The sequence below is a fragment of the Leptodactylus fuscus genome, chromosome 1, assembly GCF_031893055.1.
Source record: "Leptodactylus fuscus isolate aLepFus1 chromosome 1, aLepFus1.hap2, whole genome shotgun sequence".
Classification (NCBI taxonomy): Eukaryota; Metazoa; Chordata; class Amphibia; order Anura; family Leptodactylidae; genus Leptodactylus; species Leptodactylus fuscus.
The window spans coordinates 339,555,182-339,571,084 of NC_134265.1; the positions used below are offsets into that span (position 1 = coordinate 339,555,182).

Consider the following 15,903-nt stretch of genomic DNA (forward strand, 5'->3'; position numbering starts at 1 on the left):
AATACAGGGCTAGATGTAGAAAGCTCTGTATAGCAGCCAAAACCTTCGAAGTTGCTGAGTTCCCATTTAGCCACAAAGTTATACAAACTCAAAATTGTGTCATTAAAAAGTGCATCTCATCCTGTGAAAAACAAGCCCTCAAAAAATAAAATAAAAATTCGACACATCTTTAGAGTAAGGCTGGTTGTAGCAAGAAGGAAAATGTGTAAACAATGTAAGTGTATAGCAGGGTACACACCAGGTTTAGAGTTTGAGGAAAAAATTATAATGGAACTGACCCCCAAAATGCCTTACCTCCCCCCCCACCTTAGGTGCTAGTAGAAAAGTACTGAGGATTTTGGTTTATCCAGCGTTTGCTGCACATTTCACAGATTCCCTTTACATCATTCCCCTTTGCATTCACATATGGGAAAACCTAATTTTCCCTACACTCCTTGATAAATTCTCTTAGGGGGTACAGTTTTCAATAAGGAGTCATTTCTCAAGGGATTCTACTTTCCTGGCACCTCAGGGGGCTCTGCAGGTGTGGCATGGCATGCAACGACCAAACATCTAAATCTATTCTCTAAAAGTTACCTAGTGCTCTTTCACATTTGCACCCTGCTATATCCTCAAATAGTAAATATAGATCATTGTTGTACCCGGGATAACTCATTTAACAATGTCATATCCTACTAATATTATAAATGTGAAAGTTTGTGAGTTTGGATGTTTGCAGGTCAAGGGGGGTGGGGGATGTGGTTTGGGGGGTGAAGTGGGGGTTAGGCAGGGGGTCGGGGGGGGGGGGGGGGGGTGCTTTGGGAGGGGGGTGTTAGGGGGGATGGGGGTGGGGGGAGGGAATAGGTAGTGAGGCCACCCGGGGGAGTTGGTATGTGTAACACTGGCGGGGGACGTTGTTGCGTGCCGCGGCCGGGTACCGGATTCTGTGCGTGGATGGGAATGGCGGGCTTTGGGTGCGGTACGGTGAGGAAACTGGCTCGGCGATGCCGCGCATGTGCAGGGAAGGCGGACGGGTGCGCGGGGGAGTGTTTGCCTGTGTCCGTGGTGATTGGCGCAGGGAGTGAGGGCGGCGCTGACTAAGTCGTGGGTACTAGTATGGGTATATACTACTGTTTGGGCACACAGCCGGGCACGTAAGGGAACAAGCTCGGTTTGGTTTTTGAAGCACAGATTTAGATGTTTTTTTTTTTTTTTGTTTTGTTTTTTTTTTGATACAATGCCACTTTTTCAAAGCCCCTGAAATACTAGAGAAGTGGAATCCCGACATATGACCCAATTCGCAAACTACACCCCTCAAGGAATTTCAAGGGGTGTAATGAACATTTTTACCCCCAAGTGTTTATTTAATTTATTTTCCAGACATGATTGTGCAGCTGATGGTAAAAAGTGAAAATTCAATTTTTTCCAGAAATACGTCATTATGGTGCGTTATGTTGTGCCCTCCCGGTGTCAGAGACTCGGATACCACTTAATAGTTATCAAGTGTGTGTCTCTGCTGACACAAGCCGCTGCAAACCCTTTTATGTTACTCTATAGCTCGTCTGTATGACACACATTAATGGATTCTTATTTGTGCCTTTCATTTATTTAGATTTATTTAGAAATCAGAAATTATTAAAAGAATACAAAGAATTTCTTGGAAACACTAAGGTACGAATGTGTTATTTTCTTAAGTATTGCTGTTTGTAAAAACCAAGCTGTGTATGTCAATGGAGGTAAAGTGGGTTTAGACGGTTTTGATATATTCGTTTTGTTGTGATTACTATTAGAGATGAGCGAACAGTAAAATGTTCGATATTCGTTTCGAGTAGCCCCTCAATATTCGACTACTTGAATCGAATATCAAATCCTATTATAGTCTATGGGGGAAAAATGCTGGTTTCAGGGGTAGGCAACGTTCGATCAAATTATACCTACCAAGTCCACGAGTGAGGGTCGGGCCGGGTTCTCCGAGAAGTCTTCTCCGCGCAGCGTCCCTGCGGCGTCTTCCGGCTCTGAATTCACTCTACCAGGCATCGGGCATGGGCAGAGCTGACTGCGCATGCCTGCACTATAAGAAAATGGCCGCTTACAGTCAAAACGGCCATTTTCTTGTAGAGCGGGCATGCGCAGTCTGCTCTGCCCAGGCCCGAAGCCTGGCAGAGTGAATTCAGAGCGCCGCGGGGACGCTGCACGGAGAAGACTTCTAAAGGTAGGAGAAGAACCAGCGTCGATTGGCCGACTGTATAGCATTCGGCCAATCAATGCTGGTTCTGCATCGAACTTTTCCATTCAAATAGCGAGTAGTATTCAATCGAGTACGAGTATTTCGAATACCGTAGTATTCAACCGAATACCTACTCGATCGAATACTACTCGCTCATCTCTAATTACTATCTTTGTTATCATTTCTTAATCTGGACGCAAGTTTATAGGCACCAACATTCTGATTCATCTTCAGTAGTGAATTTGCCCCAATATTTTCAGAATTTCTCAACTTTTCATGAAGAGCTGAACTGAACTCCTATTATGTCCTGTACTCCATGTGCCATATAACTTACTGGAGTTGCTCTTGGAAGATGTTTGGGGTTTTTCTTTTAACAAAAATCTGATTTAATCCTGTAATGGCCGAGCATTTTTGGACTTTGGTGAGCAAACTGTCTCTTTTTGCTGCTGTTTTTGCATTGTTACATTCCAAAAACAAAACTTTTCTTTTTTAGGTTTTTCGGTCAGTGTAGATGCATGAGCACTTGTTTTTTGGGGGTAGTTCTTATTTTATTTTTATATTTCTAGCAATGAAGCTACATCAGCCACCGTGGGCAGCACGGTGGCTCAGTGGTTAGCACTGCAGCCTTGCAGCACTGGAGTCCCAGGTTTGAATCCTGCCAAGGACAACATCTGCAAGGAGTTTATATGTTCTGTGTTTGCGTGGGTTTCCTCCAGGTACTCCGGTTTCCTCCCACACACCAAAGACATACTGATAGGGAATGTAGATTGTGAGCCCTATATGGGACAGTGACTGTCAGTGTCTGTAAAGCGCTGCGTAATGTGATGGCGCTATATAAGTAAGCATAATAAATAAAATAGATTATGTTCATTAGTATCATCTTGAGGTGCAGAAAATAGTTTGATCCCTCTGTTTTTTTGGTAGTCTGGGTAAACCAAAAACACAGTATCGTGTCTGCTGTGAGCACTTGGTTTGGGTCATTATGGAAGGGGAAATACACTTATGTTTAGTGGTATTTTTTTCATGATGGAACCGAAGAAAATAAGATATCCAGCGCCAGAAAAATTTTTTAAAAATTAAAACTTCACTTTTACTTCATGAAAGATAAAAAGATTACAAAAATGGATCCACTGAGTAATACAAAGATGATAGCTTACGCGTTTCGGGGCTTCATAATATGCCCCTTACTCATAGCTATGAGTAAGGGGCATATTATGAAGCCCCGAAACGCGTAAGCTATCATCTTTGTATTACTCAGTGGATCCATTTTTGTAATCTTTTTATCTTTCATGAAGTAAAAGTGAAGTTTTAATTTTTAAAAAATTTTTCTGGCGCTGGATATCTTATTTTCTTCGGTTCCATCATCGTGCATTTGCATCCTCTCCAGTCGGGGATTTATCCGCAGCAGCCTTCAATCAAGTATGTTTCCATTCCTTTTTATTTAAAGGGGTTTGAGCGTTTCTTTTGTTGTATTTTTTTCATCTTAGAGCAATTTTTTAATGGAGAGAAATGTTTTTGTGACTTATTTTTTTTATTTTTTTATTTATTCATTGTAGGGGGCCAATAGAGCGTTCTTCTTAGATGGAGCACTCATAATTGACTGCAGCATCTGAGGGGTTAAATGACTGCAATTGGTGTTAATCTCAACCCTGGCCACTATCATTCATACATATGAATTATTTAAGGGGTTAGAGTGATTGTTTTGTGACGAGAGTCCACTATTTAGCTTATGCCTATGATTGACAACTTTATTACTGCAGCAGAGCCCCCCAAAATTGGCAACCATTCCTGAGAAACCTCATATGCCATTCCTGCCTCAAAGACGATGTTTCACCACCTCCACCAAATCCAGTTCTTAGCAGTTGTTAGCAGTGCCCCTCCACCGATTCCAGTGCATTAGGAATTGCTCTCTAGCCCTCACCATTCCTTAATAATCAATGTAGTTCAATTTGGTGTCTGATATGCTACTCAGGCTCTGTACTTTCAGATGGACAGTGTCAGGGAAGGGGATGTAATTCAGAACTCAGAGTCTAACCCGTTGCCTGCTCCTGCCTGACACACCGCCCTCCTAAGGGCTCGTTCACACGGGCACAGAGGGGGCGGATTATGGCGCAGAATCCACGTCCTAATCCACCCCCTCACAATGGTGGTCTATGGAGGCCGCTAGAAATCTCTGCTTCTGTAAGCGGCATATTGAAGCGAACTGCCGTTTCTTCAGGCGGATTCCGCCTCGCGGCAGCACCCTCTGGACTAGGCCCATTCATTTTGAGCCTACTCTGGAGCCGGATGCCGCGACTGACAGTCGTGACAAGTGTATTTTGGTCCTGATTTTGACGCGACTTCCCGCGTCAAAATCAGGACCAAAATACGCTATTCCGCTCTTGTGTCGACTAAGCCTAACAGTACAGAGCCTAAATAACATATCGGGCACTAAAACTAACAGCATTGATTGCTCAGGAAAAGTGGAATCTAGAGAAAAAATTCCAAGATAGGATATTTTTCACGACCTTTTTGCACAAAGTTTTTAAGAATCCAGCCTTAAGCTAACCCATAAGCCAGATATAAGCGAAGCTGTGCTCTTTTGCCATACATTACAAGCTCTGGGGCCCAGTTTATCACTTTGTGTCTTTGGTTTTTGGCTAGCTTAAAGTGCACGTAAACTTTCGAACAATTTTAGATTTTTCTGGCAGTTTTTGTGCTATTAATACATTTTGTAATACACTTAATAAACACAGTGTGGCTCCTCTCTGTAAAATACTGTACTGAAGTCTTTCTGCTCCCCCATTTCTCTATTCGCATTAGAAATCCTCATTGATTTGGACAGGGGGTATAGGTATGATACAGATAAGCTGAGTTGGGCAGGGGGTGCAATTAAAATGCCTATGTTTCTGTTATCATATAACATAGAATGGTGTTTCTGGTGGCAAATGAAAGGAGCGCTACATACATATATAAATAATCTATATCCCAAATATCTTTTCAAGTGGTGATCTATCTGTAGATAAAACAGTGGAAACTGCAGTACCATGTGAAAATTGAGAATCACATCTACATACACTATGTGATCAAAAGTACCCAGACATCCGGCTGAAAATGACTTACAAGTTGGTGGTGCCCTCTATCGGTAATGGAGGGGGCTTGCACCCCTTGTTGTTTTGCGCGGCGCTATCACAGCACAGGCCTACATTGATGTATTAAACACCTTCCTGCTTCCCACTGTTGAAGAGCAATTCGGGGATGGCGATTGCATCTTACAGCACGATGGAGCACCTGTTCATACTGCACGGCCTGTGGCGGAGTGGTTACACCACAATAACATCTCTGTAATGGACTGGCCTGCACACAGTCCTGACTTGTATCCTATAGAACACCTTTGGGATGTTTTGGAACGCCGACTTGGTGCCAGGCCTCACCGACCTACATGGATACCTCTCCTCCGTGCAGCACTCCGTGAAGAATGGGCTGCCATTCCCCAAGAAACCTTCCAGCACCTGATTGAACGTCTGCCTGCGAGAGTGGAAGCCGTCATCAAGGCTAAGGGTGGGCCAACACCATATTGTATCCAGTATTAACCATGGAGGGCGCCACCAACTTGTAAGGCATTTTCAGCCAGGTGTCCACATACTCTTGATCACATAGTGTATGACACCAAAGCCATAGTTCTACATTTTATAACTCCTGACCTACATGTTTTTGAAGTGACCCCCTGATAGCCTCTGGTTCTTTGAATGACACCCAAACTCCGGAGCAGTGAGGATTTCTAATGCTAATACAGAAATGGGACGGGGTGGATTTCATGGAAAGGAGTCCTAAACCATTAATAAAGCTTATTATAAAAGGTATTAATGGCACAAATACAAATACTTTTTTTTTTTAAATGTAGATCGTGAGCCCCACATAGAGCTCACAATGTACATTTTTTCCCTATCAGTATGTCTTGGAATATGGGATGGAAATCCAAGCAAACACGGGGAGAACATACAAACTCCTTGCAGATGGTTTTATGCCCTTGGCGGGATTTGAACACCAGGACTCCAGCGCTGCAAGGCTGCAGTGCTAACCACTGAGCCACCATGTGGCCCCTACAATTTGAAACTTGTGGTACAATGACATTAAGGAGAAATCTCTGAGTAAATGGTTTGACCCCCCCCCCCCCCCCCCCCCCCCCCGTAGAGCTCAAATAATTTTGGTTTTGCCATGTATGATGCTGACCCATGTCGTGTGGCTGGGAAGACTTGGCCGGGACGTTAGAGCATTAGTCCCTGTTTGATCCAAGGCTTTTCCATTGTGTGGATTAATCTTGGCTGTTTCCTTCTCCATCTGCGTCTTCTTGTATCCGCTCGGCTCTTTTCTGTGGATACCGGTTTTCTACAGCATTAACTTGATGGTAACCTGTGCGTCCGCTGCAGATTTCTTCTAAGAGTTGGTATCACTGGTAATGCACGCTATTAGAGCCAAAATGAAATGTCTAATGTATCGCTATCTCTTTTGTAATAGAAATTTAGGGTAATGACCTGAGATATTGTGTAATAATGAAGCCATAAATCACCGTTATTGATTTGCTAGAAGTAAAACTCATTTGTAGTTTGCAATGCTGGGAAGTCTTCACTTTTTTTTCGTACTCTTAGAAGTGAAGTTTTAAAGGAGACTTGACGTTATTACATTTATCAAGGTTTGGCCGATTCAATCCATAAAGAGCAGACCTCTGTCCATGCATCCGATGTGAGACAGTAGTGCCGGTTGTGGGGTTGGGAAGTCTGTCAACACCAGGAGAACCCTATCTATAGCTTCCTTTAAAAACAGGGACAATTTCCCCAAATTGCAGCATTACATAGTGTATGCATGCCATGTGAAGTACAGTATAACCGTGAACATTCATGACATGAGGTTTTCTCTTTCTTACTTTCAGCCCCGGTTAAGTACAGCATCCATGTTCTTAAAGGGCCCTGGCAAAGTTGTAATGGTAGCTATTTGCATGTAAGTATATTTCAAGTTCCATGTTTGCTAGGAAGAAGAAAAGAGCAGGACTTGTTCTTTGCCTTCAATTTATTATTTATCTGCTTCCTAAGACTACATATTTTTAACTTCTTTCTGAAATTGACTGAAAGTAGGAATATTGCTTTAATTTTTTTTTAAAAAAGCCCCAATTTGTGATCTGCCTACTAACCAGAAGTGATGGCACCCTGTTCTTCATCATGTGACCACTTTAGCTCATGTGAATGAATGACGTGACCACAGAAGTCAGTCAGACCTAAATGGCACGTGATCACTGAGGCCACCAATTGGCTAGAGCAGGACGTCATCACTTTTCACAGGGACAGGAGTGATAGAGCTAAAACCGTGACACGCTCAATAAGCAAGTAACCTTTTTGTCCTAATTTATTCAATCTTTGACATAACTTGGACAACCCCTTCAAACAACCAAGTTTCAAAAATCTTCCTACTGTTTTGCTGTTGCAGAGTCTGTGTAATTTCTACACATAGCTGGCTACCCTGTTGAATGGGATGTGCATGTGACAGAGGAGTGCTCTGTGCGGGATCATCTGTGCTCCCCTTAGAAATAGCAGTAGGGTAGGTGGATGTTGTACAGGGCAGAGTGTGGAGAGAAAGGAAAACATCTTGGTTATCAGGGAGGGTAAATATGTGATAGGAAGGAAAGCACGTACAAGGTAATTTGCAGGAGGAGGAAGAGAAGCACCCTAAGCTGTGTAAAAGTATAGAGAGAAAAGAAAGCATCCATAACACACTCTGCAGTCAGTAGGGCAATGAGACAATCCTTAGCATCAGTGTCTGTCAGCGTAAGGGAGAGTAGATTAGGAGAAATCAATATGGATCTGATGTATGAGAGCTAGTAAAGGCGGAAGAATCCAGGACACACATCTCTGTGTTACTGGGAGCTACATGTCCACATGACAAAAGCTTGCAAGTAGGTACAGGCTGCAAACTGCTGAAGATGACCAAAGGAATGGAGATTGCAACCAAAAACTTTGCGCAACTTTTTTTTTTTTTTTTTTAATTTAACTAAGGGTAATGCTAACCACTGTTATATGTAAAAAAAAAAACTTTTTTTTGCACATCATAGGTGTCCATAGTCTTTAAAGTGATTTTATGGTACATTGCTGTGTATTACTCTCTATTGACTCCCTGGAAGGAGATATTACAAAGAAGGGAGCCCTGCTTGTTTTTTTACTTTTATTGTCAGGGGATAATCATACACATCAGGGAGAGTGTGTGCATACATAGACGTACGGAGACTTACAAGTCATTCCTGCTCCGCTAGGGATTCTGGGTAAAAAATTTGCAAATATATTCTCCAGGATGTAATTAGGAGAACAGTGCACTCTGTATGCCATGCTCTAGGGGGCAGCCCCCTTAACATCATGCATGAGTTAAAAAGTCTATTTAATCATGATGCGGATTTAATTGTATTTCTATTCCAAAAGGAACAGATTCCCAGCTATGGACAGCGCTGTTTTGGCCTATTGGGCCATCCTCAGCATAGTGTAGAGATACTGATTTGGCAGAGTGAGAGACTATAGACCAGGGTCAGGGGATAATCATACACATCAGGGAGAGTGTGTGCCTACATAGGCGTACGGAGACTTACAAGTCATTCCTGTTCCGCTAGGGATTCTGGGTAAAAAATATGCATTCCTGCTCCGCTGGGTAAAAAAATATCCCCTGACCCTGGTCTCTCAATCTGCCAAATCAGTATCCCTGCGCTATGCTGAGGAGGCCCAATAGGCCGAAACAGCGCTGTCCATAGCTGGGAATCTGTTCCTTTTGGAATAGAAATAATTTGGCAATTAAATCCGCATCATGATTAAATGCACTTTTTAATTGAGTCATGCATGATGTTAAGGAGGCCGCCCTCTAGAGGGCGGCGTATAGAGGCACTGTTCTCCTAATTACATCCTGGAGAATAGATTTGCATATTTTTTACTTTTATTGTAGAAGTATTGTTTCAGTAACAAGGCATTGTTCATACAAGCACTCATTACTGTAAAGAACATGACATATCCCTATGTTTTTATTTCCTTGTCATGCAGAAATGGATTAAACTTCTTCTTTAAGCTTTTGGCTTGGGTCTACACCGGATCAGCTAGTATGTTTTCTGAAGCTATTCACTCCTTAGCAGACACATGCAACCAGGTAAGAAGCAAAAGACTGGAACTAGCACTAGTCTAACTAAAGGGGTCGTCCATGATTTTTCTTTATTTATGGCCTGTCCATAGGATGAGCTATAAATATCTGATTATGAGGGAACAACAGCCGGTCCTACCTGATTTGTGGATATGCCCAGTCTGTGTACTATACGGTGCAGTTTGCTTCATTCCCTGTATAGTGACTGGGCTCCGCTTCTACATCTCTGCTCCCATTGAAGTCAGTCTGAAAGGAGTCCATGGGAAAACGGAACAAATGTCAGATGGGTGCCACAAATTTAGAACTCTGTGCCATGCTTACTTTGCAGAGATCTCCCAAAATGACTTTGAAAAATTGTATATAAAGTAGAAGTCTAGGTTCACATCAAAGTTGCAGTTTGTGTCGCTGCATGGAGGACTTTTTCGTCCACCGCTTTCAGTTTAAAAACGGCGACACCTGATGGACCCCAATATAAATCAATGGGGTCCGACGGGCTCTGTGTGCAACTGCTGTTAGTGGTCTGCGCCTCTGTTGTTCGGCTCCACCGAACAACAGAGTGCAAATGATAGTGTGATCCTAGCGTAACATTTATTTGCTGAACTGTATTTATTATATTTTATGCTGAAATTTCCCCACTGTGGGACTATTAAACGATTAACATGGCCCTAAATGTATATTCTATATATTACCACTAGGTGGTGCTGCGTTTCATCAAGTGATGAGCGAAACATCCCGAGTATTGTATAAATTGCTGTTTCTCTTGTCAATGTGTTCTAGTTATACTATTTTATTATTATTATTTATCTACCCTGATGTTATTTCTACATCCTTCACAGTACAGTCAAGGGATCCTGATAGGTTTGCTACTGAGCGTGCAATGACACTTGCACATAGAGCTTACCTTATCTAAAGAGTCATCTATACTGTGAGGCGTACGTGATATATTAGGAGGGGAGTAAGAATTGCTTACTGTCTTATAGAAAAGTGATCATGAGGAATTTTACATTGCTTGGGCTTCTCACAAATGTCAAAATGAGCAAATCTGTCAGCAACGAGAAATTGCAGCCTATCACACTGTTACATGGTGTATCGTGCAGAAGTGAAGGGTGCAACAGAAATGGTACACATGCCAAGTTATATCCGAGAAGGAAATATGTCAGCTCATAGTCTAAACATTAAATTTACTTACCATTGGTCATGCTGATAAGGGAATATGATATGTGGTCTGTATACACAGTGGTATCCCGGGGACTGCTCGCTTGCTTGCTTGAGCAGAATGGAAACCTGCAAAGCGGAGCCTGGGCGCAAGTGTGGGACAGGAACTTTGAGGAAAGGGTTAAAGGTGTACAGTCAATGCTAAAAGTCATGACTAGGTCTCCCTTTCTCAATCAGATTGGGTACAGTATGATGCCGGACAGACAGGTAGCTTCAATGGGATATTTTCATCTTCAGCAGTTTTAATGCAGAAAATTCATTTCTTCGTGAAGCCAGAATTTCCAAAGTTCTTTTATCTGGAAAATTGACTGAATAAGAAAAACCAAAACACAGCGATGAGACTTTCAGGATTTACAACACGAAATAACAAAAGCAGATTAGATGTTATGTTTGATAATCCGATAATTGTCCGTGAATGGGATTTTACAGTTTTAGCAAACACGGACCGGGGGAGTTTTACCAAAATAAAAGCCACAACTGGCAATGTTTTTATATGTGCCTTATGTGGCAAGTGTGAACAGGGATGGTTTATGCATTGTAAAACGGACAAGTCAGGAGAGGTGTCTGGTTGTTAATAATAATAATAATAATAATATTATTATTGTTTATTTATATAGCACCTTTAATTCCAGGGTGCTTTACATTTGGGGGTTACATACAATACACAGAATATACAGGTAGATATAATACTAACAATGACCGACTGGCACAGTGGGGTAGAGGGCCCTGCCCGTGAAGGCTTACAATCTATTAAACCTTACCTTTAAGTGAATGCTTATAATGTCATCATGTGATTTTCTGCTTGTGTATTTCAGGCATTGTTGGCGTTAGGTATTTCACAGTCTGCACGGACGCCGGATCCCGGACACCCGTAAGAACAGTTATTTAATTGTATACAGCCATTTACGTTCTACCAAATTATAGCCATTGACATTGAACAAAACTAGTTTAAATGGTTACTGACTTTTCAGACGACTTAATCTTATTTCATAGAACTTGTGATTCTCGGCCAAATTGTAAAGCACTTCAATTAAAAATATGGCTGCTTTCTGCTTGAAAAACCTCTCTCAATTTCCTGCCACTAGGGGTCTCCCTTCTAGCTAATTTACAGTTCACTCCATGTTGCTAGACTAGTTTCTTCTCCATAGAGGTTAAAAAAAGATCACGGTCCATGGAAAGGAGGCCTGTTGTCTGCTGGTCTGTTCTCACAGTGAATGCAAAGGGGAGGGGCTGATTTTCCTTACAGCCTCTTCCTTTACTAACTGTACTCATGGATTGCTCTTCTCCTATATCAGGGGTCTCAAAGATCCCAGCCAGTCGGCGGGCCGCACCGCGGCAAATTTAGCTCCACCCACTTTTATGTTGACTCCGCCCATTCATTTTCCATGTGCCCCCACACTGTATAATCCTCCTACAGTCACCCGTAAACTATATGTCCCCCCTCCATCTTTCCCCCAGTTACATATACACCCTTCATCTGCCCCCAGATTCATGTCCCCCCATCTCTGCCCCCAGATTCATGTCCCCCCATCTCTGCCCCCAGATTCATGTCCCCCCATCTCTGCCCCCAGATTCATGTCCCTCCATTTCTGCCCCAGTGTCATGCCATTCTCCCCCCTCCCTTCGTCTGCCCCAGTGTCATGAGCCCCTTCATTCCACCTCAATGTTTAAAGAGGACCTTCCACCATTTTGCCCACAGGCAGTTCTATATACTGCCGGAAAGCTGACAGTGCGCTGAGTTCAGCACACTGTCGGCTTTCCCGATCTGGGCCCGGTGTGAAGAGCTTACGGTCCGGTACCGTAGCTCTTCTATGGTCAGAAGGGCGTTTCTGACACTCAGTCAGAGACGTCCTTCTTCACAGCACAGCCAATCGCGCTGTGCTGTGAGAGCTGGGAGGAACGCCCCCTCCCTCTGCTCGCAGTACTCGTCCATAGACTAGCATTATCAGGGAGGGAGGGGGCGTTCCTCCCGGCTCTCACAGCACAGCGCGATTGGCTGTGCTGTGAAGAAGGACGTCTCTGACTGAGTGTCAGAGACGCTCTTCTGACCATAGAAGAGCTACAGTGATGTCATATCACGTTACCCCTGCACCCAGTCATAGCATGCTTCTGTAACATTGTGACCACAGTGCCACACTTGGCCACTACAGGGATGACACATCCTTTACTTGTGGTATACCAGACACATGAAGAAGGTTTTTCAGAAACTCACTAAATTATCCTTTAATACTAGACCCAGGGATCAGCAACCTTAGGCACTCCAGCTGTTGTAAAGCTACAACTCCCAGCATGCTCCAGACACTTCTGTGGGAGTTCTGACAACACCTGAGCAAGTGTGCAAGCTGGAAAGTTTAGTTTTACAATCGCTGGAGTGACGAAGGTCATGTGACCAGGAAAGTCGCCGCAGGAATAACCAACTGAAATTGGAACAGGACTCCTGCATCTCTAAGGCTAAGTTCAAACAGAGTTCTTTTGGTCCGGAACCTGAGGTGGAGGCTGCCTCGGGTTCCGGACCAAAAACTGGGTAGCCGTGACTGAAAGCCGGTGCACTGCATCGGCATCCAGCCGGGCACTCCGCCCCGGATGAATGGGCCTAGTCTGGAAGAGGGTGCGTCTTCAGGCCGAATCGCAAGACGAAACGGCCTGAAGTATGAGCACCTCCCGGAAAAAAGACCTGAGCGGCTCCCATTGATTTCAGTGGGAGCCATCTTTTTGGTCAGGATTTTGAGGTGGATACGGCCTCAAAATCCTAACCAAAAAACTCTTTGCAGGGCAGGTCAGTTTGTGCTGTGGGTTAATCTGCAGCATGTGGATGAGATTTGTAGGAACCTTATTCCCTATGCTGGTACTGTACACGGTGCGTTGGCTGGTTGCGAGCACGTTGTGGCTAACCCACTGACCCGCTGCTATTACAGACTGTATTCCCCCAGCCTTAGGATAAAGTGACCATGACCAAAGATTAGGAGAAAAAATTGCTAAACTAATTTTAGGATTTTATCAAACATGTCCTGCTTTTAGTTGTCAATTTTTAAGCTTGTTAATATCCATAATTTTTATTATTCTCCCCCCTCCTTTTGCACTGCATTAGCTAGTGCGGTGCAATGTTCTGCAGAGGACAGGTCATCCACCTCTACGCCGTACACCTGCCATGCAGCCGCCCTCCCACAATCGGCCTGTTCCCATATAATAATTACCAGCTTTTTGGACTTCTAAATGCTGTAAAATTACAAATCTGAAAATGTATTTCATGTATCAAAACATATCTGAAATAGCGGCGAACGACAAGAGGAATTAGATTCAGGACGGGATTTGGCCAATGTTTAAACACTCCCCTGTTCATTAAACATCTGAATGCATTAAAAAAGGGGATTAAATCAATTTCATCAGCAGCTGCGGTGCATAACATTAAAGTAATAAGATTAGATCTAAATAGCCTATGCCGGCAAAGGATTACAGAAAATATACAGAGCGAAATTACTTTTTTTTTTTTTTGAAACACTGGAAAGGGCAGGCAGACATAATACTCTATTAAATGCGTCTGCCCCGCTCTTAATTTGTGTACTTTTACAGTACTTAATATTACATTTTATGTTCTAAAGTGGTAGAAATATTGCCGTGGCTATAGCACTTCCAATAAGTCAGCAGGGGCTGCAATAGACACCCCGATCACTAGCCAAAACACAAAAAAAAAGGATTTTCATTGGTGGTGTTATCACAGATACCCCTTTATTATGACAATCACCAGTGGCGTAACTAGGAATGGCGGGGGTCCGTGGCGAACTTTTGACATGATGGCCCCCCCCCCCCTCCTCCCTGACCGCCCCCCGCCCCCCCAGCATTCCTGCATGCTCTATCATGCTCCATAGTGGCCCTTGCACACAGTATTATGCCCTATAGTGGCCCCTGCACACAGTATTATACCCCATAGTGGCCCCTGCACACAGTATTATCCCCCATAGTGGCCCCTCCACACAGTATTATCCCCCATAGTGGCCCCTGCACACAGTATTATCCCCCATAGTGGCCCCTGCACACAGTATTATACCCCATAGTGGCCCCTGCACACAGTATTATACCCCATAGTGGCCCCTGCACACAGTATTATACCCCATAGTGGCCCCTGCACACAGTATTATGTCCCATAGTGGCCCCTGCACACAGTATTATGTCCCATAGTGGCCCCTGCACACAGTATTATGTCCCATAGTGGCCCCTGCACACAGTATTATGTCCCATAGTGGCCCCTGCACACAGTATTATACCCCATAGTGGCCCCTGCACACAGTATTATCCCCCATAGTTGCTCCTGCACACAGTATTATCCCCCATAGTGGCCCCTGCACACAGTATTATCCCCCATAGTGGCCCCTGCACACAGTATTATCCCCCATAGTGGCCCCTGCACACAGTATTATCCCCCATAGTGACCCCTGCACACAGTATTATCCCCCATAGTGACCCCTGCACACAGTAGTATGCCCCATAGTGGCCCCTGCACACAGTATTATACCCCATAGTGGCCCCTGCACACAGTATTATCCCCCATAGTGGCCCCTGCACACAGTATTATACCCCATAGTGGCCCCTGCACACAGTAGTATGCCCCATAGTGGCTCCTGCACACAGTATTATCCCCCATAGTGGCCCCTGCACACAGTATTATCCCCCATAGTGGCCCCTGCACACAGTATTATCCCCCATAGTGGCCCCTGCACACAGTATTATCCCCCATAGTGGCCCCTGCACACAGTATTATCCCCCATAGTGGCCCCTGCACACAGTATTATCCCCCATAGTGGCCCCTGCACACAGTATTATCCCCCATAGTGGCCCCTGCACACAGTATTATCCCCCATAGTGGCCCCTGCACACAGTATTATCCCCCATAGTGGCCCCTGCACACAGTATTATGCCCCATAGTGGACCCTGCACACAGTAGTATGCCCCATAGTGGACCCTGCACACAGTATTATGCACCATTGTGGACACCCATGAACAATTATTATACTCTGGGGTCTTTTCAGACCCCAGAGTATAATAATCAGAGACAGAGAGGGGATACCAACATGAAAAACTCTGTTATTTACCTATCCCTGCCTCTGCTGCACTCCTCGGTGGTGTCGGCCATCTTCAATGACGTCTGGGATGTCACAGGCCCCGGTCATGTGACATCAGGGACATCATTGAAGTAGACCCGAAGCCTGCCCGGAGAGGTAAGTAACACTGTTTTTTTATGTTCCGTTAACCTCTCCCGAGCCTTCGATCATTATACTTGGGAATCTGAAAAGACCCCCGAGTATAATAATAGTGTTTGTGGGGCCCGCGGCGTCACTTACCGA

At 44.1% G+C, this 15,903-nt stretch overlaps 1 protein-coding gene across 1 annotated transcript in view; it reads left to right on the forward strand.

Moving 5' to 3' along the window:
* The window catches only part of SLC30A9 (solute carrier family 30 member 9), an 88,451-nt gene that overhangs the window by 33,101 nt on the left and 39,447 nt on the right, over positions 1–15,903 (forward strand). Inside the window, exons 7-10 of the mRNA XM_075261613.1 lie at positions 1,592–1,650; positions 7,116–7,183; positions 9,256–9,358; positions 11,380–11,435. Coding sequence (XP_075117714.1) covers positions 1,592–1,650; positions 7,116–7,183; positions 9,256–9,358; positions 11,380–11,435 — 286 coding nt within the window. The remainder of the gene's footprint in view (positions 1–1,591; positions 1,651–7,115; positions 7,184–9,255; positions 9,359–11,379; positions 11,436–15,903) is intronic.